The sequence below is a fragment of the Parambassis ranga genome, chromosome 3 (assembly GCF_900634625.1).
Source record: "Parambassis ranga chromosome 3, fParRan2.1, whole genome shotgun sequence".
Taxonomy (NCBI): Eukaryota; Metazoa; Chordata; class Actinopteri; family Ambassidae; genus Parambassis; species Parambassis ranga.
The window spans coordinates 5,364,575-5,381,941 of record NC_041024.1 but is presented as its reverse complement, the minus strand read 5'-3'; the positions used below and the strand labels follow the sequence as shown (position 1 = coordinate 5,381,941).

General features: G+C 42.2%; 1 protein-coding gene across 5 annotated transcripts in view; it reads left to right on the top strand.

The window, feature by feature from the left end:
- The window catches only part of neo1a (neogenin 1a), a 126,717-nt gene that overhangs the window by 79,077 nt on the left and 30,273 nt on the right, over nucleotides 1–17,367 (top strand). For all 5 annotated transcript variants that reach the window (XM_028401576.1, XM_028401575.1, XM_028401574.1 and 2 more), the window contains exons 6-7: nucleotides 9,568–9,722; nucleotides 9,812–9,932. In XM_028401576.1, coding sequence (XP_028257377.1) covers nucleotides 9,568–9,722; nucleotides 9,812–9,932 — 276 coding nt within the window. The remainder of the gene's footprint in view (nucleotides 1–9,567; nucleotides 9,723–9,811; nucleotides 9,933–17,367) is intronic.

Sequence of the window (17,367 nt, the reverse complement as noted above, 5' to 3'; positions counted from 1 at the left end):
GAGTTTCTCTCATTTTTTTTCTCTCTCTCGACATCGTAAGTCAGCTCAGGGACAAATAGTATCTTTCTTTATTCAAATACTGCTCACACATATATTCATTCATATAGATATAAACAGTAACTTGCTCTAATGTAGTCACTGCTGCTGCTTTCTGCACTTTGGAAATGTTGATTACATGCTGTAAAACATAGGTTCTCCAGCAGTGTTTTCATGATGTAGGTCACAAAACTGTCTAAATCTGGTCACTAGAATAATTCTAGTGTAGCTATAAGAAGGTAAGAAGACACACATATCAGCCAACTACACACTTTAACCCCTTTAACATAAGAAAAAACCACAATGCCTCACAGACATCTGGATTTTAGAGGTGCTCTGTACTGCACCAGATTTCATGTGTCATGTGTCAAGCAGGTTTGCTTTAAATTGGAAGAATCTGAACTTAAGTATCACACATCACAGTAACTCACCTTTACTCTTGTTTATTCCTTTTCATTAATGTGGTTTTGTGGCAGTATTGATCACTTCTTAGTACATTTAAATAATATTGTATGTACAGTATGTGATTTTAGTGTTAAATAGTCCTCATTAAATCTAAAAAAGTGTCATTAGCCATTATATCTGATATTATTCACCATTTCCTGATGGGATGACTAATCTTGAGGGACATATTTTTAATTAAAGAACCAAAATAAACACTTTAAAACCCGTCAGGCTCTACACAGATCTTATCTGTTTACACTTCTCTTCCAACTGGAAGACTGGGGGGAAAAAACTGGGAAAAAAAATGTTGATCCTTTGGAGTAAATGTGATTTTTAGCATTGACAGCAGTGTAATTGTCTGACTGAAAGCACACATGAACACAGATGTCTCGTGTGTATTTGTTCGCCTTTCCCAGGTGAAGCAAGTCAACAGGATTTGCTGCGAAATAACTTGAAAATAGGGAAACACCCGGAGGCTCATTCCAAAGGTTCATTGCATTTCACACACAGCCGCATCGTGCCTCCACTCCAACCTCTTTCTCCCCAAATCCCTTCATCTCTCTCTCTGTAACCCCTCCCGCCTCCACCCCTTTCATCACTTCCTGTCACTTACTGTGATTAAAAGAGACAGTAATGGAAAATCGGATCAGGTCACAGGAGGACATCTGACTTCACTCGTTCTCAGTCCTCAAGTCCGTCCACCGTATTCCCTCTGAAATCCTCCACGCCTTCATCCTGAACCTTGTCGCCCCCTCCACCTTCAGGTTGACAGGACTTTAGAGGATTGATGGAGTAAAATGTTGTTGACAGACGTGCGTCATTGTAATACAATAAAACGGTTTGATTGGTTCCCATGCTGGAGGCTCCCAGGGCTAATTGCATCTGCTCCTTCCAAAATTATGAAGGAGCCAGATTGTGGAATTGATCGGCTCTTTCGACAACAGAAGCGACACTAGAAAGGTCAATTGATTCCCTCAATAAGTAGTTACGCCTGTAAAAGACCCTCAAATCAATCTGGTATGAATCCATACTAACAACAAAACAATCCATCTTATGAGCGACTCCTTCTAAAACACCTTGGGGCCTGTTGTGCTGCGGTAACAAGAGGAAACTGTGTTTATGGCGAGTGGCTTTTCATAAACACTGGACAGTAAAAATGCAGCTAGAGTTCTCTATGCGGTCAAGCTCTGTTAGGTTATGCCTGGAGATAGCTGCAGGCTCTGTGGTGCAGCTGGCAGTCATCTGTGGAGCGAGGGATGCATATGAATGGCATGCACATACACAAACATTTTTACATAATGATACAGCACAGGATCAGGTGGGCACTATGTCTGTACACCTGCACGCAAATGGATTCAGACATGTATGTTTTTCAGGCTCAGAAAATGATTCAGACTTTAAACGTTACTAAATGCACAGCGATTAGCTTGACCTGGATGAATGAGACATGGAATTGCTTTGAATTGGTTTTTACAGCTATAATATTGAAATTTAAAAAAAGTAGATAAGGCACGAAGAGTTAACATTGGAGCAATTAAACCATTAAAAGAGCTATATTATGCTCACTAGTCTACCAGATGTGTGGGTGAAACTAGCCGCCACACACAAATCTACTATTTACTTCTGTTAAAAAAATAAGAAAAGAATTAATTAATACATTTTTTTCATTGTTCAATAATCTGTGTAAACGCCTGCCCTAAGATGACACCTCTCACCTCAGACTTTGTGCATGTGGTGGGAAAACCTCACATTTAAAAAAGAAAGAATAGTTTATTCTGGCCTTATAAACAAAGCCAGCAGGACTCTTGACATATAAAACCAAGCTTATGGTTTTCTCTCATGGAAAGATGCTACCAAAAAACCTTCCAAATATTATATCATCTAACAGAAAACCTATAGAGCAGGTTTTAAATTACAAGTATTTGGGTTTTATCTTAGATCAGGAGCTTTCTTTTTAAAGGACATAATAAAGAATCTGGTCACTAAACTCTGGGTGAAGCTTGGGTTCTTTTTTTTAGAAACAAAAGCTGCTTCTCTCTCAGGGTCAGAAGGAAAATAATGACAGCAACATTATGATGCAAGATTATGGGGATGTGCTCTATTCAAATGCGTCAATCAAATCAGTCTCCAGTCCTTGGACACTGTTTTTCATTCGGCACTGAGATTCGTCACTGGCTGCAGTCGTCTCACTCATCACTGTGAACTGTATATAAAATCAAACATGGCGTCCTTGAGTTCACGCAGATATGTACATTGGCTGAACTTATAAAACACTGAATTTGGTAAAAGAGCTTTCAGCTTCGCTGCCCCCGCAGCATGGAACAATTTACAGACTAAACTGAAACTCTCGGAAGTTATCGGTTAAGTTATTGGCCAGGTCACCCTTGTGAAAGAGATTCTGAGCTCAATGGGTATTATCTGGTTAAATAAAGGTTGAAGAAGAAGACATAACATTAAATAAAGTTATGGTGTAGTCTGATATTTTTTATATCATAAGCAATTATTATTGTTTTTATACACACATTCTCAGGACAAATTACTGGAACAGTGACTCCATGGATCTTTTTTTTAAAGCAGGATTCATATAACCATTAAAACAGTGAAGTATTTGTTGTGTTTGTTGCACGTCTTATCTTTTGAAGAAAACACCTTTGCAGTCAAATGACTTCATAAGTGATAATGTCAGCGGCTGTCAAACATTCGCAAAAGGCATCCGAGAGGCTTTATCTTTTTTATTCAATGTAAGCAAAGTGTCACAGAGTTAGAGAGGATTAGAGACGTGTGTGTGTGTAGACACAAACATCGTAAGGAAAAAAATTGGAAACTTGCTCTTCAGCTGCAGCAGACGGGATGTTTTTATGCTTTAAAACAAGTGTAACAGCAACATTTAGGTCAGCCATCCGCCCCGTATGGACTGCACATCAGCGTGTTTGTATGTTGTGTTCAGTACGACTTTGCTGTGACATCTCAGCCACTATTAGAGCTGGCAAGAGGATAAATGAGGCCAGAGGAGGCAGCAGCTTTTGATTATGGTCTTGCGTGACTGGGGCACCACCCAGACCTGGACTCTATATGTGTATGTGTGTGTGTGAGACAGAAATAGTTTCTCCACCATACATGTATGTTTCCAGTGTTATAGGGCTCCGAGGCAGTGGCCCTCATCTATCATGGCCTCATGCTATCATGTCATCAACTTAATTGTTCTTTCCATGAGCAACACTCTTGTGCAGGAAACCCCTGCCTCCTGTAAAAGTCTCCCAAATTGCACACACAGCGGGGAGGCTTTTACCTTGTTTTCAAAATGAGCAAAAATAGACAGAAGTAAAAAAAGAAAGGTGTCCAGTCTGCTCACACTGCTCCATCAGACCCCTGCATGCACAGGCTGTATCTGTATCTGTTGAAAGTGTCGTTTGTTGTAACATTTGTAGTAGTTTGCTGGAACTGGTGCTTGGATTTGATGGAATCTGGTGGATATCCTGGCTCACAATGCTTCAGTACACATACAAATACACATTCTGGTTGTTTCACAGTAAGTTTTGCCTCGGCCAGGTGTCCCTGCCTGATTTCTTTTCTGTTTTGACTACACTTAACTGTAAAAGGTGTATTGTTTCACTCCTCAGGAGTGAGTTTGGCAGTTGGCTTTGTGACTTCCTGTTCGGTTGAAACACAATTTTGGCCTAGATAGAAGATGCAAAATTATTGCAAGGATTCTTTAAGCAATCTGTTTTTACAAGGGCTGCAATGATTACTCGAGTACTCAAGTAATATTTGAGGGCAAATGCATCAACTAATTTAGTACTCGATGACTCATTTAGTGATGTCATCAGGGATGATTCTCTTGTGGCATAGCGGGATGATCAGCGTTTTTGGCGCAAGAGGTCCCGGGTTCGAGACGTGGGTGAGCCATTTATACACACACACGCGCGCGGTGTTGGCGCCGGGCATGGATGCGGTCGCGGGCTGAAGCAATGACACTGCAGCAGTCCAAAGTAGGTATCCACCTGCTGCTAGATGCAGCCGTATGTATGGAAAAACTATGACATATACGCGTGATCCAAGTACTCGTGTACTCGCAAAAATAATTGGGGAGTATCCGAGTATCAAAATACTCGTTTGTTGCAGCCCTAGATTTTACCTGCTTAAACTGACAGCTGCACCGTTCTGAACAGTGCTAATAGGCTAGGCACATTTTTTTCTATGTATATGTTACATATTTTTATGGATATATCCATAAGTTTCCACCTTAAATTTCACTGTGAATAAGAAACTAGGCAGCATACCCTACCAAAGCTGTGCTGACACCAGTAAAACACTGTCACATTTAACATACCTGACTTCCTTAACTCAACATTCATGGAAGCAAAGATGCCTTCTTTTAAATAAGGACACTTGTTGAGTTGTTATGCAACATGGCAGACAGTGGATTATTTGAAATTTGCAGAACACACTGCTTTCCTTGCCGTTCTTTCAGTTGAAGGATAAGTTCTCCGGTTTTTTAACTGTTTTGCGAGCTCTGCTCTTACTCTATAGAAGGCAGAGGAAAATGCATCACACTCCTTTATTTGCCAGCGTTGTAAGCCTTGCTCCTGCATGTCATGGTCAAATTTTTGCCTCTTAGTTTTTATAATTTTAGAACCTTCAGAAAGAATCCACATCGTCCTTCTCTAACAGGACTTTATTATTATCTGCTCGCTGACGAGGAATTATGCAAGCAGCGAGCATCTTTCCTTTAGCACTGCTGAAGCTGTTTGTTTTGGCCAGGATTAAGAGTAAAGCTGTTATCATTGGAAGTGCAGGATGTGTAATTAGTGCAGTCCGAGCTCCACATGCCCTCAGAGTAAACCCAGACTGCCCAAGAGCTATTGTTTCAAGTCGCGAAGCTAACTGGAGTCTGTCCAAGCTCGGAGAGCAGTAAATGTGTCATTTTAGGTCCTTTAGATTCAACAAACATACATTAGGCTTTAACCAGGCAATGGCTGAGGCCTGAATGTTTAACAGTACATGTCCAAAAGTGATGGATTTCACTTTTTTTATGTATTTGATCAGCACCAATCAACAGAGGCTGGACTTTTCTCCCTCAGTATGTCTCCACTCAGTTTACTTCTGGCTACCAGTGAAGCTTTAAGTAAAATAATCTGCCTGGAATCCCTGTAGGAATCCACCAGGGGTTTTGTTTTAACAAGCTCACAGTAAGACACACACATGACCTTTTTGTGGCCCTCTTTTAGTAGTTCACTGGAGTCAGTGTAAGTCTGCTTTAAAGCTGCTTTTACTAAGCTACAGAGATAATACCCACTGCCCCAAACAACTGGTTTCACACTTCTTTTGGCAGTCCTCCATCCTTTTTATATTTGTCTTGATGTTGATGTTTTCCCCATCCCTTTTTTGTATTTCTGCATTTTCTTTGTTGTTTTTCTGTCTCGACTGGCTTTCTCTTTCATTAGAGAGGCAGTGTTTGTGCTCCACAACAAGCCAGCCTGTTTAGAGATATTCCAGCTGGTAGACTTGAGCATCTGTGTGTCTGTGAACGGTAGACTGTGGGAAAACACGGATTTGGCTTCCGTGATGTCATTCATGTGTTTGTGAAAGAACGTGTTTAGTTCTGGATTTAGACGTATTACTCATCACTGTCTTTGTTGGTCACGAGAGTCAGAAAATCCACATTTGGGTGAAGGCGGCAGATGCTGCTAATGAGGAATGTGTGTGCTGCCGAAGCAGAGCGTGACTGATAATCTGTCAATCAAACTAATGCATAGATAACTTTTTTTTAATCCTCGTTTTTAGACTTTGTTGGTCTTTGCTTGGTCATACTGCCTCAGCCAAACTAACATTAAAGAGATGCTTTTCCTGTATCTTCCACCCACAGGTGTGCGTTCTGGGTAGTTTTGGGGAGGGGAAGAAAAATGGCTCAGCTCCTGGGTGGGTTCGTTCTTTACCAGTTAATCAAAAGACAAAGGTGAGAAATGTCCTGACACAGAGGTGCAGGTGTTGTTGGCCTGTTTTGCTGCATAGATTACAACTGCAAAAAATAAAAGTTTCAGATCAAGGAGACTGTTCCTGTGAACATTTGTGGCCCTTTTTCCTTTTCAACAGCAAATGTACGGTATAAAAACAAAATAATAAAAAGAATGTATGCTCTTGCTTGAGCTTCTCCTATACACACACACACACACACACACACACACACTGACACCCGTTTCCCTCTGCTGAGTCCCGAAAGACCCCCCCACCCCCTCCCACTCTGCTCTTTCTAAGCTATATTGGTATGTTTAGGCGTTTCTGCTCATTGCTCAGTCCAATAGGTTCCAAATGTCTGAACTCCATTTAGAGAAAATGGTGCATGTCTGCTCAGATTGAGGAGGAGGGAGGGAGGGAGGAAAGAAGGGAGGGAGGAAGGGGGAGGCTGAAGATGGAGAGATAGACAGGGAGTTATAGGAAGATTAAGAGTCAGGAAAAAAATCGGAGACTAAGTGGTGAAACAGAGAGAGAGAGAGAGATAAAGAGAGCCGCAGGGTACCAGTCACCATCAAAACCTGTCACCAGAAACCCTCACTAGGGGACTCTGTGCACGCACACACACACGCACACACGCATACTGCAGTATGAAGCAGAAACCCACATGAATACAGTGAACAGGTTGACGTATAGAAACATATGTTTGCATACAAAAGGCATAAACTCACACACACTTATGCAAGAAAATAGAAAAAAACAATTCCACTCATACACATACTGCCGGCAGGAAAAGGAACCAATCATAATATTTTACAGCTTATAGCATCCTTAATAAGTATTAGGAACTTAGGACGTCTTTAAAATTCATATTCACACATGTATCAACTGTCCTTTCACGCATGCACGCACTCAGACAAACACTGACTCACCGGGGGCTCACCACTGCGTCCCTGACACAACAAAGTAAAGCAAGGATTCCACCTGCTTCAGCTACACACCTTCCAGACGCAAATATCCAGGGGACACCACACTGTGAAACACATTATTCACAGATCACACATCCCCCCTGCAGGGAACGGCAGTACACACACACAGACTTATATACACACACACACACAGAGAGAGAGAGGAGGGGGACGGCTGTCTTGCTAGTCATGCTGATCCAGTCTCAGAGCATCACCATCCTCATTTCCATTCCTGCGTCAGTCGTCTCGATTCACCACAGCAGCTCAGAGAAAAGTCTGCGCTGTCATTAAACAGGGAAAACTGTGGCACCGTCCACTCCATCACATTCCACTCTATCTCTTACATTCTGATGTTGACATCTAAAAGTGAAGCACACACCATCTGATATTGTCAAAGGTCTTCCTGGACACAAGTTAGAAGCGATCACAGGCTCCCCCCCGGGCTTGGTCTTAGTGATATTGTCTAACAGAAAGATCCCAGTCTGAAATTGATGGCAGCAGAATGACCACTTTCTGCCTCTATTGCTCTCAGCTCAGTTTATGGATGGTCCCTGCTGGCTCTATCTTCCTGCAAGGCCTCAGCTTCTCTCCACTGTATACTCAATCTGAGCAAGCCAATACACTCGTCCCTGCTATTGTCTGAAAGAAGACAGCATTTCTACTGTTGCAAATGTGTTTGGGGTGCAATACAAGCAAGCAGGAAACTTTGAGTGGGGCTTAGAATCCGGCTGAGTTTGTTTTACCTGACTTTAGATGAAATGAAACAAAACTACTGACAGTCGGGAACAGACATTTCACTATCAAGTGTTTTTTTTCTCCAAATTTTTCTGCACACATTATACTACGGGTGTACTACAGAAGGACACCTGTGTGTTGCTCCTGGGTTTTTTGATAAGCTTGCCAGAGAGCCTTTTGCTCAGAATAGCATTGTGCTATCTCTTTGTGTGCAACTTCTATCGAATTGCATCTGGCTTCCTTCTTTTTCTCCGTGTGCTGTGAGTCGAGCGTGAAAATACCAAACAGATGGTAAAAGTGCATTTCAAGGTCAGGCGAATGCAAAAGCTGTCAAAGAGCTCCGCGTGTCCTATATCTGCACTGTTCTGTGTAATAACTGCATACAGAGGATTGTTCCTTTTTGCAGTTTTAATTACAAAGAAATATATAATTTGGGAGTCTGTAGCCGCTGTTAACAACAGATCCCAACAGGACGAAGAGCTAATCTGTTAATTAGCTCCAGCACCAAGCAGATGAGAAAGACTTGACCTCACAACCTGCTGCTCTGCTGAATAAAGCCAAAAACGGACCTTTATCCACCCACCGCTGCTAATATCCAATCAGTTCATGTGAGTAGGCACCAAATAGATGCTAATAACCAGCTATCACAGAGCCCAGGAGGCTGATGGGGACGCTCGACACACAGTGATGCTCTAACAATACAGTCATTTAAATTGTGGTCAGCGAGGTCGCCGCTTATCGGAGAATGCACAGAGGCAGTAAAAGCACAGAAACACACACATGCATAGCCTTGTCTTACCCCGTCTCCTCACACAACATGTACAGTCCAATTATAGAGAGAGGACGAGGCCTGGGCCCTGCGCTCCCAGTGACCTTGTTCCAGGACAGATTGATGAGGCACTGTATCGCCCCAGCAGATCAAATCACTCCTTTCTGGCCCTCATTACTGGGACTGAAGGGAGATCTGCAAGTGCCCTGCTTAGCTGTGTGCAGCATGCTAACACACTGTACCAAAGGAGCAGTTATTTTTCTTGCAGGTCCTTAATAAATATGAACAAGGTTACTGAACCTTTTAAGCAAATATTCCAGGAGTTGCCGTCTGCTAAAAGAGGTCACAGTCGTGTGAAAGGTGCAGAAAATAATTGGATAAGTTGCTGCTAGATGATACTGTTTGTTGTTCTTTCTGCTCCCTCATAACTGGCAATTTGGCAGTTGAAGGGGAGGCATGGCATCACTTGATCTTGTTCATTTTCTGGCAGAGGCCATAGTGGTGGAGTTTGAAGTGCATGGCTGGTTTTGACAAATTGATTATTGAATTTCACTAGAAAAGGATGACTTCCAGTCGTCTCTTATTTGCCTGTAACATGCAGCGTGCTTTGTTTTTTCTTTTAAGATTTCTCTGACGCTCTGTGTTCTTATCTTAATTTCACAGTTCCTCCTCAGTTTGACAAGCGACCAGACAACATTTACGCCCACGAGTCCATGGACATCGTCTTTGAGTGCGAGGTTTCAGGCTCCCCAGCTCCCACTGTCAAATGGGTCAAAAACGGAGACGCTGTCATCCCCAGTGACTACTTCAAAATAATTGTGAGTTAATTCTAGTCACTTTTTACAGAAAATAAATAAACATGGCACCATATGTTACTAATAATTGAGTGTATTTCTTGTTCTTACAGAAGGAGCACAACCTGCAGGTTCTGGGTCTGGTGAAGTCAGATGAAGGTTTCTACCAGTGCCTCGCAGAAAATGACGCAGGAAACATCCAGTCCAGCGCCCAGCTGATCATCTTGGATCACGGTACGCCACTCACCAATGCCAACCACTGAGCATGCAAATCAAATGGGTTCTTTATCTTGATAAAATCAGTTCCTACACGACACAAACACTCTAAAATTGAAAGTATGCATTAATGATAAAATGATCAATGTCTGGAATGCCTCAGAAATTAACCGTGTCTGATTAGATTTGCTCAGACTGAGGCACAATGAATCCTGTGATTATTTATTAGCTTTGAACAATTACACCTCTGACGAATCACAGTCATGGCTGCTGGAGTCTCTAACAAAGTAAAATCACAGAAAATTCCAGCATAATTTGAAAGATTTTTTTTTCCGAACACTTAATCTTATTGGTAAACACCTGGATTGATTCTTGAGGTCTGTACACATCTGTGAAAGTATGAGGAGTGAAGCGAAGAGTGAAATGAAACCACTGGGATCTTGTTGACGCAGAGGGAAACAGAAGTAGTATATTTGGGGCAAATGATGCTCTGTTTACAGTCCATTCCACTTCCAGTGTTACAGAAATGTTGTGCTGCTTGGCCCCAGGTCCTTGGATACTTCGACAACTTTTTTGGCACAGTACTTTATTTACATGTAAACTCACACGTTGCTGGACGCAAGACAGACTTCCCCTTTAAAGCCTAACAAGAGGATTGAACATATAGAGCTGCAGACTATGATTAAAGCGAGCACAGAGGCTATCAGCGCTGCAGAAAAGTGCATGAAAACAGACGTAAACACTTAAAATAATTGCAGCGTCCTTTGTGTTTAAGGTGGTGTTGTTTCATTGCCTCTCATCTTTGGAGAAAATGTAACACAACTTAAAATTGAGATCATTTACACAGTCGTAATAATCATAGTCTAACCCCAAGGGAGATGTAACAAGCTCTCCACAATATAAGAAAACAAATCACAAACAAGAAGACATGTTTTTCTGCAAACAGAATAAATAGATAAAACAAGGTAGGAAAATGGAGGAGCAATAAAATTGTATTTTTATTTCTGTGTGTGTGTTAATATAACACTGCTGTAGCGACTGTCTGAAGAGAGCAGAAAATATTTAATCAAGCATGAACTCTCATCCTTTTACTGGAAGCAGGTGGCTAATGAATTAGCATAGTGCTGTCCAACCAGTGGCACCTGCAGCTGTGGCAACCCCTACTGATTGGAGGACATTAAGTCAGAAATAATGATGACCCGCAGCTCATTGTGTATTTGTGTTTGACACCATTGATACGGGTTTTTGCTACTTTACATGGCCCAAAGTCTTTTTTTTTTTTTTTTTTTTTTTTTTATTTGGAGATAAATGGGATGAATTACTGAGGCAGCTGGCCTTGCACACAGGGTCCTCCCTAAGCAAGTCTTTAAAGAAATTAATCTCTGCTTAATCCATAAATATCACACAGAATCTATTACTTACTTTTCTGGCCGTGCATCATTCATCCGTCTTTGTCACTGACGTCCAAACGCTCAAAAGTTTTTTAGTCTCAGATATTGCATCAAGAAAATGATGCAGTGATGCTGTTAATTCTTTCTACAAATTATTGATGTGTGTGTGTGTGTGCAGGCAGCACTGCTTTCTTCACTGTGTCAAAATAATTTCCCTTCTCAAAGGTGCAATTTATGCCTCCAAATGGGGAAATCAATGCACATGTTTGAAATCAGCTCATATTCTACAGCTCTTTGTGCTTTGCCACTCTGTAAAGTGTGTCAGAAACGAAGCAGGATCTCCTCTGATGTACTTTCCTCCTGTGCTGCCGAGCACGGACACGTACGATTCTGCAGCCATCTGTCACCTTTCTCGGGACTTCCTCTCCCTTTCTCTCTCCTTGTCTTTCGCAGCCATCTGCTCTCTGTGATAATCCAACACACTGGGCTTTGTGCTAATTGTGCTGTACTCAATATCTTCTCCCCCCCCGCCCCCCTTTCTCACACAGCTGGACATCTTTGTCCACTTCACACACACACTCCTTCTGCTCTATGCTGCCCCTGTGTGCCTCACCGCAGTCAGGTATTCAAGCTCACACCTGCCAGCTTGGAATCATGCTGAAACGGGGCCAGGAAAACACCCGGTCTGTCGGCTGCCTTGCAGTCGGCTGAGATAAGCCAGGGACTTGCCACAGGGATAAAGTTGTCTTCACCCAACAGGGAAATCAATGGGGGTGAACTGCATCTAAATACCCTGTGGCTACAAGTTGGCTAATATTCATTAGTGTCCATAATCTTTGCATCTTGACAATGCCAGCTGCAGTTAAATGTAGCTCCCACTGATTCCCACTAGTGGGTGTTTGGAATGGAAAAAGGTCAGCTGTCAGCTGTTAGCATATGTATAGCATTTTAGAAGTTATTTATAGGGATATAGGCATATACAGATGCCTTTAAACTATTTGTTTTTCAATACGAGACCCTTAAAAGATGCTGAGTTTACAAAAATAGGACCTCAGATTGCAGTCTCGGATAATTTTCCTGGACATTCCACAGCCATGTGCAATGTGGGTCAACTAGTTGCAAACAGATGTGGGTAAATAGGAGCTCAAAAGCCAAAAGTGGACCTCAAGGGGACCCTAATTGCGTAGCCAAAATAAGTGGCACTTAATGTCTGTTGTAACTCTGCCATGTTCAGGCTGGGAGTTTGTGCAGCCACAGTTGGTGAGACAAAAATGTAACACTGATTTAATTTTGTTTAACTCTGTTAGAGAAAGTCCAATCAGGATATGTTCTCACCAAAGGTGTGATCCCACATGTGATGAGTTTATTTTTTGTTTTTTTTTATCAATTCCCAGCAGACTGGCCCATCCTTTCCTCACTAAACTAAAAATACAACCACTGACGGCCGTCCTGCAGATCCCCCGCCGCCAGCTTTGATAGCTGCCGTCCACATGCAGACCTTATTATCACCATGATGAGGAAAGTTAGTCAGCTGCAGAGGATATACTATTTAAGGGATTATCGTCGCATGTCATCTATAGACATTGTGGAGAAACAATTTGCAGCCTTTTTCCAGGCACATGATTATATGAAGTGTTAATGTATGATAAATGTAGGCGGTGAAAAGTACCACCTGGAGGGGGAATGGGTCGTGCTACTTTGAAGTTGCACTTGTTTAAGGGATTGTCATCTTTCCAAAACCTCGGCTGGTGGAAGTTGGCACAGAACCACAGATATTTCCTTTTTAGGATTTAGATTAGAGAGATAACAGTGTTGCCCTCTAGAAGTGTAGGGCCGCATTTACATTTTGGAATTCATAAAAAGGAGGAAGAAAATCCTGCATATTTTAGTATTTTGATTTACATAATCAAAAAAAAATCCACCTTTCAAGCATGGAAAGTTTAAGATCCAAAGTTAATATATAAAATGCAGACGGATCTGCATTTAACACTGGCAATCAAAAGTGGGTGCACTCCACTGATGTTTGTGGTAATGTCTGTGTCGTAAGTGTCTGTTTTCCTTTTTCTGTGTTTGAATAAATCGAAGGTGCACTTCCATTTGCATGTGAATACCTCTTTTCCTCTTCTTCCTTTTGCTGTGCTGACTTGGATACAGAAATACTCCTCTTCTGTCTGTCCTTCCTCTCCATTCCCACATGTCATGACATTTTGCCTCCTAGTGCCCAAACCAAGTACTTCACTAGAGAGCCTGAAAGCCTGTTTGGATGTGTGTGTGTGTTTTTTTTAGCCATGACTGCTACAGAGAGATAAATGAAAATGAAAAATTACACAATTTAAAAACATCAGTCACTGCTTGATGTTGTGCAACACTGGCTGCATGAATTTTGCATTCTTTGTCCTGTAGGCTAGACGTCTTAAATATGATTCAATTCAATTTTATATAAATATATACATACGCTTTGTACAATCAGAATTGTCTCAAGGCGCTTTAATTCAGGTTGTTTAATGATGAAAGAAAGAAGACGTGTCATGTCTGATGCAAATGCTTTTCTTAAATTCAAAGCTCAAACAAGAAAGCAGATCCCCCTCCTGTCTTTTATCTCTCTACACTTCTTTATGTCTCCTCTCTTTCCTTCATCTAACCATGCTGCCATTAGTCCCCCGCCCCCCCGTTAGACCTGTGGCAGCAAACAGAAGACTCCCTGATCAGAGGTAGCAGCCCCCCCTGCTGAGAGATGCTTCATGGCTGCCTTAGTGCTGCCCCGGTTTTCCCTCTTCCTCCATCACTCTTGTGCTGGTTTTATGAGTGCAGTCATCATGAGTGCTGGCATGATACACCGACATGTGTGCTGTCCCCGAAGCTGTGGCTTGACAAAGTGACGGGCACAGGGAGAGACTGGAAGGAATATTTATACCGTCGCTGTAACTTCATTAGTTAATCAGCTAATTACAGCAGACTTGAGCACTGGATTTCCCTGAGAAATGACACAGATGCCCAGAGCCAACTGTGTTTGGAGACTTTTGGATATATAGTCTGTAAATCTTACTTATGTACACTTAATGAAGATTATGTTCCGAAAGAAGGCACCAGATGTTGTTTAGATGTTGTTAATTTCCAACACAGGAAACCAAATGGATGTATAATGTTGTCTGGGAAGATTTAAAGGCAATGTGGCACCTTCCGACAGACCTGGAAGACGTACCAGGCCAAGAGGTTGATCTGATCTGAGTCTGTAATGCCGACTAGAAATGCAGCACAATTACATGCCTGTCTATTTTGCATAATGACATAATTTTTATGCATCCACCAGTGACACGGGGAGTAAGAGTGTCAACTTGTCTCCACCTGTCACTTAGAGTGATCACAGACACCCTTTATTCTGCATAACTTTAAGCTTTTAGAGGCAGCCTCTGGTGGCCACTTTTCAGCACTGCTGTGTTTTCTTCTTTCTTCAACCTATGAGGGATGTTTTCATTAATCTGGCGGCGATACATCATATATCAATATTGAAACTGCACACAGGAGATGGGAACACGCAGCAGCCCTGATCCATTTGTTTTCACATGATTTGCGCAAACATGCATGTGAGATACTTAAAAGGCGGTCCCTGTTGTCCCGTCAGTGTGCTCATAGTGATGAGGAAAGACATGTATTATGAATCTATGTCATATAAAATGTAACTAGATCAGCGTTAAACAATGAAGAAACAGAACAAGTAGACAAAGGACTGAAAAAAAAATATTCCCCAAACACATTTGTAGCCGACAAGTCACAGACTGGGGTCCTTCTGCTACATCAGAACACCACCCTTATTCCCTGTTCAAATCAAGGAGTGAGAATAGGCTGCTAAAAGAGCCTTCCCTCCAGCCAGACTCCTTCCAGTACTGAATGAAAGCTCTGGCTTGCTTCAGGGAATACGGTGTGCTCCATCATCTGCTAGCAGGGTCACGGCCGGGCCAGCAGGAGCGACCGTGCGACGTTGTGAGCATGTGAATGTGTCAGCGCAGCGCATGTTTTCTGTTGGCACGGACTTCAACAGCAGGGACAGGTGTAAAAATGTGACAGACATGTCATGTACTGCTGGGATGTGCGTGCATGTATGCAACATTTTTTAAGTGTACAGCATTCTGAGACACACAACTCATTATGTTCACTGATTGATACAGCTAAATGGGCTTTTTTGTCGTTGTTGTTTATCGAAGCCTGCAATCATCACGCCAAGGCCGCTCTCACGTGCCTTCTTTGTCTTTGTTTTCTGCTGCGTCTCTGTCATACACTACAGCTATGGACATACATGTATAGAAGGGGCTGGGAAAATGACAAGAAGATGGGAGCAGTACTTGATTTCAAGGAGTGGGCAGCAGTGGTAGAGCAGGGTTGTCCAATAATCGGAAGGTTGGTAGTTCGATCCCAGCTTTGCCCTAGTCATTGTTGTGTGTCCTTGGGCAAGGCACTTTACCCACATTGCCTCCAGTGCACTGGTGTATGAATGTGTATGAATGAATCGGCGGTGGTCGGAGAGGCCGTAGGCGCACCTTGGCAGCCACGTCACCATCAGTCTCCCCCTGGGGAGCTGTGGCTACATCTGTAGTTTACCACTGCCACTCTGTGTGAATGTGGTGTAAATGAATAATGCACCTGTAAAGCGTCTTTGAGTGTCCTAGAAAAGCTCTATATAAGTTTGATGTATTATTATTATTATTATTTTGTCACATTGCAGAGCTGTTGATCAAACCCAACGTCATTTTTTTTACAAATCACCATGACATTAGGAGGTCTGATTGATAAGTTTGTGACCCAAGGTAAAACACGCAGTTTCTCCTTAATGTTTGTCAAAGATGTCCAACACAGATGAACCAACACAGCCAATGGTTGTCAAATGGGATGGTCTTTTCCACGGAAGACTTCCTGTTTGTCACGCTTCATTGTCCCTGTTGCCTAGCAACCTGCAGATGATGAATAGTTCAAAAGTTTACTCCTCAGCTGTTAGCTGTTAGAGTCAGTATACTAACTATAGCTACTGTCATTGGAGTGCAATGAATCCGTGGATGTGTTGGGCTGTGAAGGATCCACCAGAGGAAAGAGGGATACGTTTTTTTTCTACAAACGCGTCCTTCAAAGGATGTAGCCCTCAGCTGGGACACATCAATAAATAAATAATGTCACCCCTTTCCAGGGAACATTCCAGAAAACAAAGGCCATCGCCTTGACGCTGGTCTGGCTTCCTGGATGAGTGAGGGTCATCTTCAAAATTTCTTCTGCTACATTTGAATTCATCAGTAGCTCCCTCCGCTAGTTTTTCCCTCCTTGTCCTTGTGCACAAACCAAATCAGTCACCCATCAAGACCCAGCAATAACATGTGACCACAGAATGACCTGCTTTTATGTTAAACCTCTGTTACATGAATTCTGTTTATAGGCCTGCAGTTTTTTTCCCACATGTTTTCCTTCAGAAAACCTTCACCTGTTCTCCATCAGCTTCTTTTTAAGTGCATCTCACGTAGCTGATGGTGCTATTTTACACTGCAGGTGCTGTTATAATAAGCATCTTATCTACACGTGCAGCATTGAGGCTGACTTGCTGTTGGTGGGTTGCGGTTGATTAAGCAAATATGATAATATTGTTGTTTAATGTGGTAACTATTTTAATAAATGCTTGTGATCATGAAAAGGCAGTATAAAAACAAATTAGAGGCATTGGATGGAGAATATTAATTATATGTAAATGTGAATATATCCCTCCTAATTCCTAATTCTGCCCTATAGCCAAAAATATTCAAATTCAAATTTAGGGATAAAGCCCCCCCAAAAAAAAATGTGCCCAGAGAGTCTTAGCGGAAACACTGAATCTTTTTGGCATGCGCACACATCATGTCGGTGATAGTGATTAGTGAATGTGTTCTCCCACTGGAGGCTGCAGGAAGCTGATCAGAGGGATTGTTCTCTAAATTGATTGTGAAGAGCTGGAATCAGCCTCCACCAAATTGCTGTTTGTGCGGGTGCTGATGGCAAAGTAAGTGTTTGTGTTGTGGTTCGGTCTCTCAGGGATGGTGCTGAGTGTG